General features: G+C 38.1%; 3 protein-coding genes across 4 annotated transcripts; 1 reads left to right on the top strand and 2 right to left on the bottom strand.

Moving 5' to 3' along the window:
- Positions 1-399: 399 nt before the first annotated feature.
- cnrip1a (cannabinoid receptor interacting protein 1a) lies at positions 400-3,499 on the bottom strand. The gene is made up of 3 exons (XM_062447829.1): positions 2,955-3,499; positions 2,330-2,474; positions 400-1,395 (listed from the first exon to the last, which is right to left on the bottom strand). Exons 1-3 carry the CDS (start codon positions 3,131-3,133, stop codon positions 1,231-1,233), a joined length of 489 nt encoding a protein of 162 aa, XP_062303813.1. The 5' UTR covers positions 3,134-3,499; the 3' UTR covers positions 400-1,230.
- A 158-nt stretch (positions 3,500-3,657) lies between these two features.
- Positions 3,658-5,025, bottom strand: LOC134008447 (F-box only protein 48). Its single transcript, XM_062447830.1, has 3 exons — positions 4,945-5,025; positions 4,204-4,536; positions 3,658-4,047 (listed from the first exon to the last, which is right to left on the bottom strand). Exons 2-3 carry the CDS (start codon positions 4,498-4,500, stop codon positions 3,886-3,888), a joined length of 459 nt encoding a protein of 152 aa, XP_062303814.1. The 5' UTR covers positions 4,501-4,536; positions 4,945-5,025; the 3' UTR covers positions 3,658-3,885.
- A 219-nt stretch (positions 5,026-5,244) lies between these two features.
- aplf (aprataxin and PNKP like factor) lies at positions 5,245-13,694 on the top strand. Of its 2 annotated transcripts, XM_062447994.1 has the most exons (11): positions 5,245-5,314; positions 5,699-5,794; positions 6,794-6,865; positions 7,772-7,935; positions 9,523-9,715; positions 9,814-9,928; positions 10,975-11,150; positions 11,378-11,652; positions 12,242-12,367; positions 12,575-12,621; positions 13,426-13,694. In XM_062447994.1, exons 2-11 carry the CDS (start codon positions 5,699-5,701, stop codon positions 13,626-13,628), a joined length of 1,467 nt encoding a protein of 488 aa, XP_062303978.1. In that variant the 5' UTR covers positions 5,245-5,314; the 3' UTR covers positions 13,629-13,694. The 2 variants fall into 2 exon arrangements, with proteins under 2 accessions (XP_062303978.1, XP_062303979.1); XM_062447995.1 differs by lacking the exon at positions 5,245-5,314 and having other exon boundaries at positions 5,684-5,794.
- Positions 13,695-14,579: the final 885 nt, after the last annotated feature.

Genomic DNA, 14,579 nt, shown 5'->3' with positions numbered 1-14,579 from the left:
GGTGCAAAATGTACAGTACATCCGGGTACTCCTCCTCTCTCTTCTCTCTCTCTCTCCCTCTCTTGTAAAAACAATGCAAACTGCAATTTATAGATGTAATCATCTACTTTGTATCAAGCGATGCATAAGAATGCACTACGACATCCTCTTTAGTTGCGAATTGTTAGTGGCGATGTGAGTAACAATGGCGAGAAAACACAACGCACGCCACACCTTTATGGTCTGTTCTCTGTCTGCTGACTGTATAATATTTTTTCTGACAAACATTTAAAAACACTTACTCCATGAAGCCAGTTCTTGAGGAGTTTACACTTTCCAAAGACCACTTGCATAACTGCATGTGTCTACATACAAACTAACCAGGTACTTATCTTATCAGTATAGAACACACAACTTGGAAACGATTGCCACATTTATTGCACCATACTGTTTTCAAGTACGGGTATATCGCTTTATTTGTTTTTCTATTTTACACTTTTCCATTCAATATGTAAGAAACAGAATATCTAGGCAATCTGATACCACGGTTTCCATTAAAACAAACCAAAACATTTTGGCATAAAATTGTTCAGCCATGCACCTTGTGGTGAGACTTGACCAAAGCAAAGCACAACGTAACAAGAGCAGAAGCACTTGGATCCAGGAAAATGAATGTCTCCACTGTAGAACGTAGGGAATCAAACTTAAAGCCCCATTGCTTTTTGATTAACTGGATCACAATTGTGCTATTCGGAAGGAGACATGTTCAATGGCCTAAACAACACTAACGCAAACAAAATGAACACAGAGGGAAAGCATACTACTACCATTCACACACACAACACACACCTCACGAGTAATAAAACGGGTTAGATAGTTTATTTTTTTAATATGTCATCCACAAGTGTCTTCAATCCTGGTCCTGGAGGGCCAAAGCTCTGGCTGGTGTTGCTGGACCATGAAGACAGTCCCCTTCACCTGATGTCCTACTGTGTTTCAGTTCCTGAAAGACTATTGCTCTTATTTCCCTGCTAATGCACAAATCTAACCAATAACCTCCAAGACCAGAATCACTGACAGCTGCCTCCCTCCCCTCAGTTAATTGTACAATTATAGTGCTTGTTCTCAAACATGCCTACGGTAAGGCTTTCCTTTTTAAGCAGATGTTCAGGAATAGTCATAGTGCAACTCATCTCCTTTTCTTGGTTTCTGTGACTGGGAGTGAGAAGGATGAGTTGATATGGCGGGTCGTCAGTTGAAGACCTCTTTGTTGATCCACATAAGACTGCGGGTCTCGTTGGGCTTGCACTCGTACTCAATGTCGCTGAATTTGTTTCCGAACTGGCAATGCTCTCTCTTGTAGTAGTTATAATACTTCACCTGCCATACTGTTTCAAACTGGCCTGCCTTAGGAAACTGTAAAGGAAATAACATGGACAAAGAAAATGTATTTAATTTCAAATCAAACCGTCAATTCAAGAGTTGCGTTCATCTACCATGAGGCCTGATTGACTGAGTTGCAGAAAAGATACAAGTTTCTGGCATGTTTTCCCATCTCTGCAGACAAACTCTGAAGCTTAGAATGGCGATTCAATTCTTTGTCACCTCACAAAACTGACCAAAACTCTTCCTTCAAGTTCACATGTAGTCCATTATGTTCCTGACAATTATGAATACTTGCATTTTATCTGAACCAGATCTATGCATTAAGACAATTGTATCTTTATCATGTCTACAACATGGACTGGGAACTATGGTACATCAAATTCGCTGGTGTGTGCCTTCTCTAAATCAATCTAAACTCTATTTAGAGCATCATAGCAGAGGGTCTGAATAGACATGTTTAAGTGTTTTGACATTAGTATTGTGAGGTTTTATGTGTAGACTGATTCAAAAGGGAAATGTAATAACTTTCTTTCAAGTCTATAACACAGGGGTCTCCAACCCTGTTCCTGGAGAGCTACCATCCAGACTGTTTTCACTGTTTTCACAACCTCAATTTAGCACACCTGATTCGACTAATTATCTGGATGATGAACTGAATGAGGCTACATTATTTGCAGTTGAAGTGAAAACCTACAGGATGGTAACTCTCCAGGACCGGAGCTGGAGATCCCTGCTATAACACAATAAAATGTGGAAAAATGTGAAGGGGTTGAATATTTTCCAAAGGCACCTGCAAACATGAAAAATGTTCTCGTCTGTGACCATTTAATGAGTAAGTGTGTCCAAATCTTTTGCTGAAAAGGTTTAAAAAACAAAGAGGTATGACAGTTTTGCCCTTCCTTTGATTGTTTTTCTTAACAAATGTATGCATAAAAATGAAAGAGGGGTAATTGTTTTCACTTACCTCTATGCTGACTTGAACAGGTTGCCTATCTCCACTTTTGGTGTGAGGCACACCCTCTGTGTCATATTGTCCATGGTACACCACTGACTCCTCATCTTTTGACTGCTGTTCCAGGGGGAAGGTGATACCTCCAATATTCATGGCCCTGCGAGTTCCATGGAACAGAGTCAGTACCACAGCCCCACCCATCTGGAGCACAGTGGACCCATTTGAACCATCTGGTCATTTAGTGGAAATTCTAGTGGTATTAATTATCAAGCAAACCAGGTATTTTGACATTCCTTTAGTTGATTTAATAAAACATGCATCCACACACGTCAATAGGCCTACATCATTTATTAATACAGGCTGTATCGGATGCAGGCCTGGAGAGGGCGACTCTATACTCCATGTCTATGCGAACAGGCGTTCCTATGTAATTGTATAGCTAAATATAGGACACATAGGCTACCAAAAATACAACCTTTTGATGTTTCCCATAGACCCTTTTCTTTCAAGAAAAATATCATGTGGCCAATATTAGACTGCAATAGATTATTTAACGGTCATCGGTAGGCTAAATATTGCAGCAGCTGTACATTAATTTAGGAATGATTTCCTTACTGCCTGTATTGTATACACTTACGTGGCCTCAGCTTTTCCTGGCTTCATTACGACCTCTATCTTGTATTTCGATCCTGTAAGCAATTTTATTGTCCTGCTCTGCCCGAATCTCGTACCGTCCACCTTGAAAAAAACCGGTCCGTCATTTGGTTGGATTTTCAGAGAAATTGATATATTTATTATTGGTGGAACGTCATCCATGGTTCAAAGACAATGTAAACCGTCCTTTTACAATAAAAAAGCAAGCGGAAAGGAATGATGCTGAAATGGTGTATTCCCAACAGTCGCACCAGAGGATGCTGTGACGTAGGCTATACAGCTCGCAAGCAAGGGTCGCGGTCGCGTACAGTCACGAACAATAAGCCGACATAGCCTCATAGCCTATCTCCCTCAAAAATATTATTGGGCGAACATAATCCCAAATCCAAACACAATTATAGAATACATCGTAACAGGTTCACTATAAAGATAAGACAGGCATACGTGTATTTGGTCGCTTACTTTATAGCACCTTGAGTTTACGTCTCAGCGAACTCTGAAATGGCCATGGCTGGCCCCTGTCCGAAGGGCTAAAATATGGGAAGGCTATGGAAAGCGATTTACTATCTCCGCTTGACTCTGTGTAGGTACTGAAGGCTATGTGCATTTATTTTCAGTGTGATCCCATTACACATAATTTAGGCTACACAATGGAATTAAAAGGCTCAGTCAAACACGAAAGCAAATGAATATCAAAAAGACCCCACTTTATTTGGTGTGGACACAAAAGTTATCATTCCTAATAGTAGGGCCTATTAAAAAATATATAAATCAACATAGTTTTTATGTTTGTCATACGACAAGCCTAATAATATAAGAAATAATTACATCAAGAATTTAAGTCAAGTGCTTCACATAATCATACATATATCTACACAAGTGGCTATAACCAGTATTTTTTTACTAGCATTAGCCTATCTATCTAGTTCTGCTTCTAGAATTTCGCCCCACGTCTCAACATCCAGGGGACACATGTATGTGTCTAGGAGTTCATCTGCACAATGAACGTTGCTGTATCTTCCTCTCAACCAGTCCCTCTTCAATAAGCTTCTTTTATAGTTCCGCACTAGTGTGACCTAATTCAAAATATAGAAGAAAAAACAAACTTGTAAACTGGATGAATGGCATAATCTGTTGCTCAATTATGTTTAAACATCTAAAATGTATTTTGTTTTCTGGAATAAGAAAGAAGATTGCTTATCTGTTAGTGAAGGACATTTGCTGAGACCCACCTTCCATGACATTCCACATTGCCTGTCCCCGTCAATCTGTCGCTGACAGACAGCTCTTACAACCAGGCAGTGATCCCTCCAAATATGATCACTGTCTTCAATAATATGGTACCACAATTTGCAGGTTAACAAAGCATTACACAAGCTGTGAGTGTCCAGTTGACGGAATATTTTCAAGCTAATTTCAGTCGGCAGAGTTTCAGCAAAGTTTTGGTAGGTCTCCTCATTGAAGCTCAGGGTGGGTCTTTCTTCAGAGACAAAGTAGGTATTTGAACTCTTTTTGAACACATGCTGCATAGCTCAGGGTCCCAAAGGGTTTTCCTGAAAGTCTTCCTGATAGGGAAAAGGTGATAGTAAAAAGTCATCATCAGGTAACCCACAGTCATGGTTCAACATTAGATTAGAGGCCAACACCCCAAATAAGTGATGTCGCCAATTCAAACCAACTGTATCCCTTGAGCCACAATTTTCAAATGATCTAATATTTTTAATAAAAATATAGTCGTGAAGGCTGTTAAAGAGAAAAACTAGCTGCAGTGACTGTTCTTTCTTTCCTACTAGGCTACTGTAGCTCGCAGTTCGACTTCATCCCGACCGATCGTACAAAGCCTTTAACAAAGGTTACTAGCGATATAAAAGCATACACATCTTAGTTAACATGTACAATGCACTTGTTAACATAATACTGCATATAGTATGTTAAAAACGCATTAAATTAAATAGCAAGCAAGATGAGGTTACCTAAGTAGTATTGAACCACTCTCTGACAGCTCAGGATTTAAATGTCTCACAGTTCAAAAGTTTGTTTACATCCTGAAAGCATGTCGTACACAGCATTTGGAACAGAGCGCATGCGTACAGATTTTTTACTTATTATATTTAATAGGCTATATACGATTAATATCGTATACAACATTTATACATGTTTTGATTTAAAGTAAATTTACACCAACACCAACAATATATTCAGTTTTAAATAAATAACTCGAAACATTGACAATAGAACCAGGCTAGCTAGAGACGTTGGAAAGGCAACGCGTGCGCAGTAATAGCCGGAAGTACTTTAACATTTTCAAGAGAAGTTAACTCGAGCACTACAGCCACACAGCAGGTATTCATACATTCACAATAATATATAACTTTCAATTCCAGTTTTAATACTAGGTTTACAAGCCTTATAAATCATGAAAGGAGGGCCAGCTGTTATGAAAAATATGTATTGTCCTCGAGCATTCAAGTTATCTTGCTAAACCAATCTTGATGATCATAGAAATCGATAGACCCCAGATGGCTTTGTAACAACTTTCATCATATTGCTATTGGCTACTCAGTACATTTACATTTGTACTGGCTTGTAAATAAAGCATTATATTAGACCTTATAGCGGAAAAAGTACGTTTGTGAGAAGTAGCCGAACTAGGTAGGCTATTCATAGGAATAATGTGTGATTCCTATCAACATACTGCATTTAACCATCCAGCAACAACATTCATAGATGGCGGGGTTCAACCTCTTGCCCGTGGAAGACGGTGGCAGTCCAGTACACCTGCCAGAGGGAGAAACTGTTTTGGGAAGGGGTCCATTTCTCGGGGTGAGTTATTCTTAAAACAAACAAACCACAAAACAATTATAGCGTACAGAACTCAAATGAAAGTCATATTCATACACTAATCCTGTGTAAACTCAATTGGTTATTGGATAGCAGACATAACCCGAAAGCTAAAGAAAGTGATGTGTTTACAACTAGTCTAGATTTATTTAACTTCAATATAATACAAGAAGTCACTGTAATATTAATTTAAATTAAATTAAATGTACAACCTTTACCTCAAATAACCTAATTGAACCAATCCACATTTTTGGCTATTATCTCCATTGTTAAAATTATTATGGTGGGATCTCCTTGTTGCAGTGCTGTACTAGACCAACAGATGTCCCTCCAAGGCAAAGTGCATTGTCAGATAGACAGATACTGTAATTAAGAAGGATGCACCTTTTGATGAGTTACACATTTATTCATTTTTTTTTGCAGACGCTTTTACACTGATACCTTTTTCATTTACACACTGTACATGCCTTATATCAAGTGAACCACAAGAGTACAATGTCTCAGTGACATTAAATACATCAAATAATAATGAATGGAAGGACATTGCATGCAATGCAGTGCAACAAATGGCAGAAAACATCAGTGTCATTTATAACACTTGTGTGTAGTGTTTTTGTTATTTTGGCAACCCAGTATAAAATCAAATAAATGACCAGAGTTTTGTCCACAGTCTGTGACATTTTTCACAGAAGATTTTTTTTAACAGTAGGCTTAGTTTTTGTCAGTGTTTGTCAGACATTTTTTCTCATAGAGGACTTTATAATGAGGCTCATGTAAATTGTTGTTGATCAATATAATATTTTACTGTCAAATTATGCATTGTAAATATGCATGTCAGAAAATAACTGTAATTACTCGGCTGTTGGCTTTTTAAAACCGCACTCAGTGCATTTCTGGTGGCACCTCCCCTTGACATTCTAAATGGAAATGTTATCATGAATCCATATCTAATTTCCTTACTCAATCTGGTTTTCATCCTAGGTTAGTGACAAAAGAGTCTCCAGACACCATGGGCTGCTTGAAAACCTGGATGGGCAGTTGCGCATCAAACCGGTACGTTCTCTGGTTCTTTCATTAGAGCTTGAAGTGTGTGCATGTTGGCCTCATTAGGGGGAAGTGCACAGGCAGGTCATTGTTCTCCCTTATTGAAATATGACATCAATCAAGTGAATGTAGTGTATGACTAAGAACACATTGGACCCCTCTGAGTGTCTTTGTCCTGATGCTCCTTAATGTCTCTGATACATTTAACCCTTGTGTTATCTTCGGGTCATTCTGACCCATCAGTCATTGTGACCCACCGTCGTATTGCGATAACTTTACCGCATACAGAAACAAAGTGAAGCATTTTCTTTTAACCGTTGGGCTGTCTCAGACCCCCCACATTGCGAAGGTTAAAATTATTTTAATTTGTTTTTGTATTGGGTAAACACAACAATGGTTCGTTATGAACCTTTGGGTCATGTGACCCGAAGGCAGCGCAAGGGTTAAGGGTCCACTCAGCACATTTCTACCTCTGAAACAAGCCTTGAAACATTGTTACAAAAGCTTTATGCAACAGATTTATTTAATTTCAGTAAGAGAAGCTCTCTAAAAGAGAAAGACTGGAAACGTCTGCCTTCAGTTGTTCACTGAATGTGTAAAGCAAGATCAGATATACACATTTAATTGATCTTCATCAGACTGCTTTTGTTCTTGCAAAATATAGCCAGAAGTAGAATCCTTGAACACAAACATAAATTACCTTCGTAAAACGGAATAGAAATATCAATGCAGTTGCGTTCATTCATCCATTTAGTTTACAGGAGTCAATGTTGCCTTAGGGTAGCAGTTACAGTGAATTAATTAGCGCTGTTATTTACAGGCCGCAGTTGTTTGACAATGAATTATAATCACCTTTATGTGGCTAGATATAGCATCTATCCTCAAACAAAGGCTGTTCTTCTTTTTGGATTCCAGACCCACTTCAACCCCTGCTTTTGTCAGTCCTCGTTGGACGATTCCCCTCAACCTCTAGACAGGAACCAGTGGCACACACTTAAAGACGGCGACATCTTCTCCCTCCTCCCTGGGAAATACATGTATAAAGTTGTGGCTGTCGATGGGGACAATGGCACACTCAGGTACTTCTGCACTGAAAACGACTAAGCAACCTACCTCTCACTTTAGTCACTTTCAGTTTTGCATAAATATCATTCAAGTATTGTTGAAATCTCTTTCGAACCAAGATTGTTGTTAAAATGTACACTACCGTTCAAAAGTTTGGGGTCACTTAAAAATGTCCTTATTTTTCAAAGAAAAGCACTGTTTTTTTCAATGAAGATAACGTTAAATTAATCAGAAATACACTATACATTGTTAATGTGGTAAATGACTATTCTAGGTGGAAACGTCTGGTTTTCAATTTACATTTAGTCATTTAGCAGACGCTCTTATCCAGAGCGACTTACAGTAAGTGCAGGGACACCCCCCGAGGCAAGTAGGGTGAAGTGCCTTGCCCAAGGACACAACGTCATTTGGCACAGCCGGGAATCGAATCGGTAACCTTCAGATTACTAGCCCGACTCCCTTACCGCTCAGCCACCTGACTCCCTTAATGAAATATCTACATAGGTGTATAGAGGCCCATTTCCAGCAACTATTACTGTATGTGTTCGAATGGTACATTGTGTTTGCTAATTGCCTTAGAAGACTAATGGATGATTAGAAGGATTAGAATTATAATGCCAAAGGGCTGCAATGTTGTAATTGCTGCAAATGGAGCATTATTTGACGAAAGCAAAGTTTGAAGAACAGAATTTATATTTCAAATACAAATTATTATTTCTAATAATAATAATTAACCTTGTAAATGTTTTGACTATATTTTCTATTCATTTTGAAAGTTATTTGATAAATAAAAGTGTGAGTTTTCATGGAAAACACGAAATTGTCTGGGTGACCCCAAACTTTTGAACGGTAGAGTATGTGGAAGAAAAAATGTTTGTAAGGCCATGAATATTAGAGGCTTACCAGTGGTAGCACAACTTGTTCACAACAGTAACATTTTATTCTCTTATCTGATCCACAAAACTGGTTTTATTTTTTCCTTCTGGCTTTTATAAAAATGTTCAGGACATGCTGAAGGTGCTGTTGTTATAGCGTCATTGAAGTATATAGACTTTTTTAAGATTCTGGCCCTTTTCCCGATCTTCAGAGCTGTTTTGGACTGAAAATTATGGAAAGACTCACCTCACTCATTCCATCATAATCCCTATACACTTGTTATCATAGGCCACGTATTTCACTTAAGGTCTTGGCAGGACAGCCCCTAATATCTTAATATCCTTGCAAGGCAGGCTTTAAGATATAAAAACATATTTAGGTACTGGCGCTTTTGTTGGACATGTGGCAACTAATGGATTTTAAATATGGTCATTTGCATTCATTTCATAGTCAGACCTTTCATCTTTTAGTGTAGATTGAGTGACTATTGACAGCTATTTTGGAAAGGGGATCCTTTTGTACTGAACTGCCAAACCTCATGGTTTTGATGTTTTATTTTAGTTTGAAGTTTAGATGAAAAAGAAGCTAAACCAAACTGCTCAAGCTAATGTTGCTAGCGTCTGAATTGCAGACTTTAGAGTGGGTCCATCTTGTGTTGCAGGACAACATATAGCCCAATTGTTTTAAGGATTGCCCATGGCTTTGACATGTTGGATGTCTTACAGAAACAGTCAAGGCTATCATGAGGATTGCAACAAGTCACCTCTCTTTCCTGAGCCAAGTAATGAGCAAGCTCATCCCATCATGCTTCAAGGCAAGACATCCATACCACGCTCCCCAGAAAAAGTACCAAAGACACTGACAGTAACCACAGCCAAAAAGGAGGACCCATTTGTCCAAGGCCCAACGCTAAACCAGGTTTGAACATCTGCACGGTTGATGTGGAACAATTTAATTCAACTTCTGACTGTTTACATTTCTAACAGCTATGTTTATGTTCCTTTTTTTTCATGTAGACCAAGTCAGTGATTGTAGAGGAGAAAGAAGAGAAACCAGAACCAAAGAAAAGGGTGTTACCTGTCTGGATGATGGCGGGTACCACAACTCCCAAGAGCCCTTCAACCCCAAAAGGTATCTTTTTATATCACTAGCTCACAATTCCGCAAAGAAAATTCAGGAACATTACAAAACATTTCAAAATAAAAATACAAACTGAGGTTATCACTTGGGAAAAACCACTGTTGACAAAAATGGGAATGAGAATAAACTACTCATTCTAATTCATTTGAGGAGTTGCAAAGTCCTTGACTTGATTTAGCTTTGTTTGCAACCTGCTTGATGATCATGGTTTTCTCTGATGGACAAAATCCTCCTTTCAAATGAGTTCTTATTAAAGTGTTTTGAATTTAGAATTTCTATCAATGCCGAAAGTGTATGCAAATCTTTTGTCAAGGTAGAATGTTTCCTAGGAGGAAACAGCTGTGAAGGGCCACAAGGTGAAAACGTTCTGTGTTCTTTGGCCCAGATTCATATAGCTTTTAACAAAGAATGAAATTGGCTAAAACGACACTATCCAGCTGTTTTCTGGGAATAGCTGCTACTATATCAAATGACAGTCACATATGATAATTTTACCGTCAAATTATGCATTTAAATATGCATTTCAGAAGAAGATTTTTTTTTTAACAGTTATACAATGCATTGCAAATATCTATTCTGTATCTGTATTTAAAAACCTTTTCGTAAAACCTGTTATATAGAATTATTAGTTAAATATCAAAGATAACAGTATGTTGGGCACTTGTGCCCACATATGAATTGACATTCTCAAATGTTTTGCCGTGAAATGCTGTGTACTTGTTGTTTCTTAGTACCAGTGCAGTAATAGTGCTGTTAGGGAGTTCAGATCAAGCTCTCGCAGAAAGGCTTCCACTAGTTTTTTCTCTTCCTAATAGGAATCCTATTGAAACATAGTGAAACGACCAATATGGTTGCAGAGTAAACCCACTTCCCTTTAAAAGGGGGTTGGTTCCTTTTATAGCTCCTCTGTCCATTACAATTAATTGATTAATTGTTAACACACAATGTCTCCTTTGAAACACGGTAGTAGGCAATGTCGATATGCCGTTTATGTAAACTGCACATTGTTGTACGTTTTGAAACCCGAACCCCACTAGACTCTGGAAAGCGAGCCAGGGGAACATCGATCTCATCGGCAAGCCGGGTTGCGGCAGCATCAAAGCAGAGCCGGGCCACGGAGCCCATCTCTGGGGAGGAGTCGGAACACAGCGAAGTGGAGCAGCCCAGAAAGAGGACGAAGAGGAAGAAGAGTGATGAAGATGAGGTGGAAACAGTTAAGTTTTGTCACACCATTTACAGTTGTCTTCTTTACATAGGTCCCTATTCATTAGTTTGGGTCTAGTTTTATGAAGGGATATAGCTAGTAAGTATAATGAATAAATAATACAATATTGATTCATTACAATTGTAAAATGTGGTTTTATGCAAGCTCATAGACTGGATGTGGTTCAGTCATTCGAAGTAAGTTGTAAATGAAACATTGTCATTGTTGGTGCTTAGATCGCTGCTCCTCAGGCACACAAAGCCAGGCTGGATATCAACAAAGTGGAGGATGGTGAAGAGTCCGACAACTTAGACATGGAAGCAGAAGATGATGGAAAGAAAAAAGGAGAAGGACCCACACCAACAGGCAGCAGCTCAACGTGTAGAGTGAAACCCAGTGAGCCGGAAAATAGTCCGAGGACGAAGCGTAGGGGGTCAAGCCCAGAGTCTGGCCCTGGCGGAGCCAAAGCCCAGCCTAGAACACACTGCCCCTATGGAAAGGAGTGTTACCGGTACGTTCCGAGAGCATATTCTGTGAAGAAGAAATTATGAAACATTTTAGAAGCACTTGAAATAAATTGTGTACCCCATTTAAACAAAGAACATAGATGGGATATCGTAATTAAATTGACATCACCGCCAAATTAGCAAAATATACTTAAACTGGGCAGCATGTCACACAATGCAAATAATTTTTTTATTGAAACAATTTCCATACTGTTTGTTATCAAGCAACTGAACATGTGCAGTGTGTTTCTGGGTATGTTATGGTAAATTTAAGGTCTTGTTTGTTTTCCAAAATACTTGAAGATAAGGAACAGCTAGAATAATATTGTGTATAATGTGATGCTGCTCTGGATAAGCTTCATTATACTGAAAAGTATAGCCACAAGGATTAAACAAGGCCTCGGGCTTTATATATGAAAGGCCAGAAAGCCATTTCCCATAGTTTCGTTAATAACTTCCCTGAGACTAACTAAATCACCAGCCACTTTAATCAATCAAAATTGTCTCATAATATACAGTATATATTAATAATAACCGGTCAATCTGGTCAATTAAAGCTGCCTTGTGGTTTCAATACGTCTTAAATCTTTATAGGAAAAATCCACTTCATTTCCAAGAATGCAGTCACCCTGGTGACAGTGACTATGAGGAAGATTCAAAAGAAGAGGAAGAAGATGATTCAGATCGACCAGAGTGTCCCTATGGAATTGACTGCTATAGGTGCGTTAGACATTTACAATTCATTTTCATTTTATTGTATTATTAATACTATTTCATTGATTCCTTTTATAAGTAATTATCATGTTATTAGTAATTGTATGAGAAATGTCCTGTGCAAGCAACAGGATCTTTTTTAGATTATTTTCAGTTCAGGCAATTGACATCCCAAAGTCTGTATTAAGTTTGGAACAATGGTTTTCTTTACAGGAAAAATCCACTCCACAGAAAAGAATACAAACACACTACAAGCAGAGGTATGTTTATTCCACTGCAATATTCATTTCATCTAGTTTTTTAGTTGCAGTCAAAAAACGAGTACTTATGCAGAGAAGAAAAGACCTGTTTAAAGACCAATATGTTTTTGCACAAGTATTGCTTTGGGCATTAATATTTGAGGTGGTTTCATTATTTATTTTGTTTGATGAAGAGGTTCTCCCTCTGTGTACACATAAATGACAGTTTCTAACATACAATAACTTCAATTTATTTATTCAACTCTAGATCAAAAGGTTGGATTTGGGGGCAACAGGGGCATATATTAACTTTTCCAGGACCTTTGACCTGTTGTTTACATAGGTGTAAAAATCAGTGTGACCTTCAGGTCACAGACTCGGTAGAAAAAAAGCATAAAGGAGCCTTTGTTTGTTCAGACATTGGCTAGGGACACTCAGGGGATTTGTCCTTTTCATCTGAAGTACCATTGGCTGCTGTCAATATGTCACACATACTTTTATGCATGTTATGGTTCTCATGCTGAGAACTGAAGATGGTGGAAAATAAACTGAGCCAATGGCAGCCTCATAGGTGTGGATTACTCAAACCTCATCTTAAACCTTGAATGTGTAGAGTACATAGAATACCTAGGCTCACTTGTTGAGTGGTTCTAATACGCAAGGTTTTCAAACCCTAATGGATAAAAGCTTCTTTAATGTATACCATAATACAATAATAAAATACAAGTACAGATCAGCTTCACTGACAAGAATGTACAGTAACAACCTAATTTCAGTTGCAGTTGACTTATTCAGCATGTTAATTGCACATAATCCTATCAGCAGCAAAGAGGACAGTACTGAAAAATTACAACGACAATGAGGAGGAAGAGGATAACTCTGGGGATGACGACAGCTTCATCAACGACGAAAGTGAGGACATGGATGAAGACTCTGACTATGTCCCACCTGACTCAGACGACAGTACAAAGGAAGACTTAAAAAGACTCAAGAAAGAAGCCATGGCATTTGTAAAAAAAAAGAATTAACTTTTAATTTTCTTTCTTTAATAAAAAAAAAAATCCTAAATAAAACAATTAGAAGATTCCATACTTGCTCTTTGATCTGTGCTTTAGTTTTCCCACAAAGACTCAATTCAACAAAACAAAATAAACAACTTATTAACAGGTTGAATGAGGACAGTTGCTATTGTTACATTGCTTTCTATACACTGGAATACCATTCCCACCAATATAAAAAAGATTGACATCAAGCAAGGCTAAAATTAATAGCTGATTTTTGATGGTACGTACATTTACTCTTTGACATTCTTTGACTATTCTTGATTCTTTTTTTGGCATAAATAGCTATGTAAGTAGACAGTAGACCTGGGTTAAATTGAGTAAGTGGATGCAGTAAATGTGTAGGTTGTGTAAGCAAAAACTAGATTTTGGAGAGATCTCCCCTGCCCTCCCCCATACCTTCCTTCATCCATTATATAGCCAGTGACACTGAATTATAACACCATGTGATGTTTTTGCAGCTGGAATTGATGACAATGTTGTTACTACATACACTGAATTAAACAGTAACATGCTAACCTGAGGGTGAATAGGCTTTTTACCTTTATGTAAATCTACTTGCATAAAATAAGTAAAATCTGTCTTTACATAGAATGCTTTGGGTAAAACCTAAACTGGTGGTCCAGCTTGTTTGGGTTCTTGTAACTGTTTTAATGTTTTGTTGAAATACCATGCAAATACAATTCCATCTCTCTAGTAATGCCAGTAATCTGTGGGTGTGTGTGTGTACAAATTAAAATGGATTTAGTCTCCCACCATCAGCTCCAAAACCGGGCACTCTGCAAAGTTCATATTCTGCATGTGTCCTCTTTATAATCCAACGGAGTGCAGTGCTGCGGTTGACGTTGTTTGGATAAGCATTTTTACATCAAATAATAGAAAATAATGAAATCCTAACCCCTTCCTTCTGATTGGCCC

This window comes from Osmerus eperlanus, chromosome 22, assembly GCF_963692335.1.
Source record: "Osmerus eperlanus chromosome 22, fOsmEpe2.1, whole genome shotgun sequence".
In the NCBI taxonomy this organism is placed as follows: Eukaryota; Metazoa; Chordata; class Actinopteri; order Osmeriformes; family Osmeridae; genus Osmerus; species Osmerus eperlanus.
This window is presented reverse-complemented; position numbering and strand designations above follow the sequence as displayed.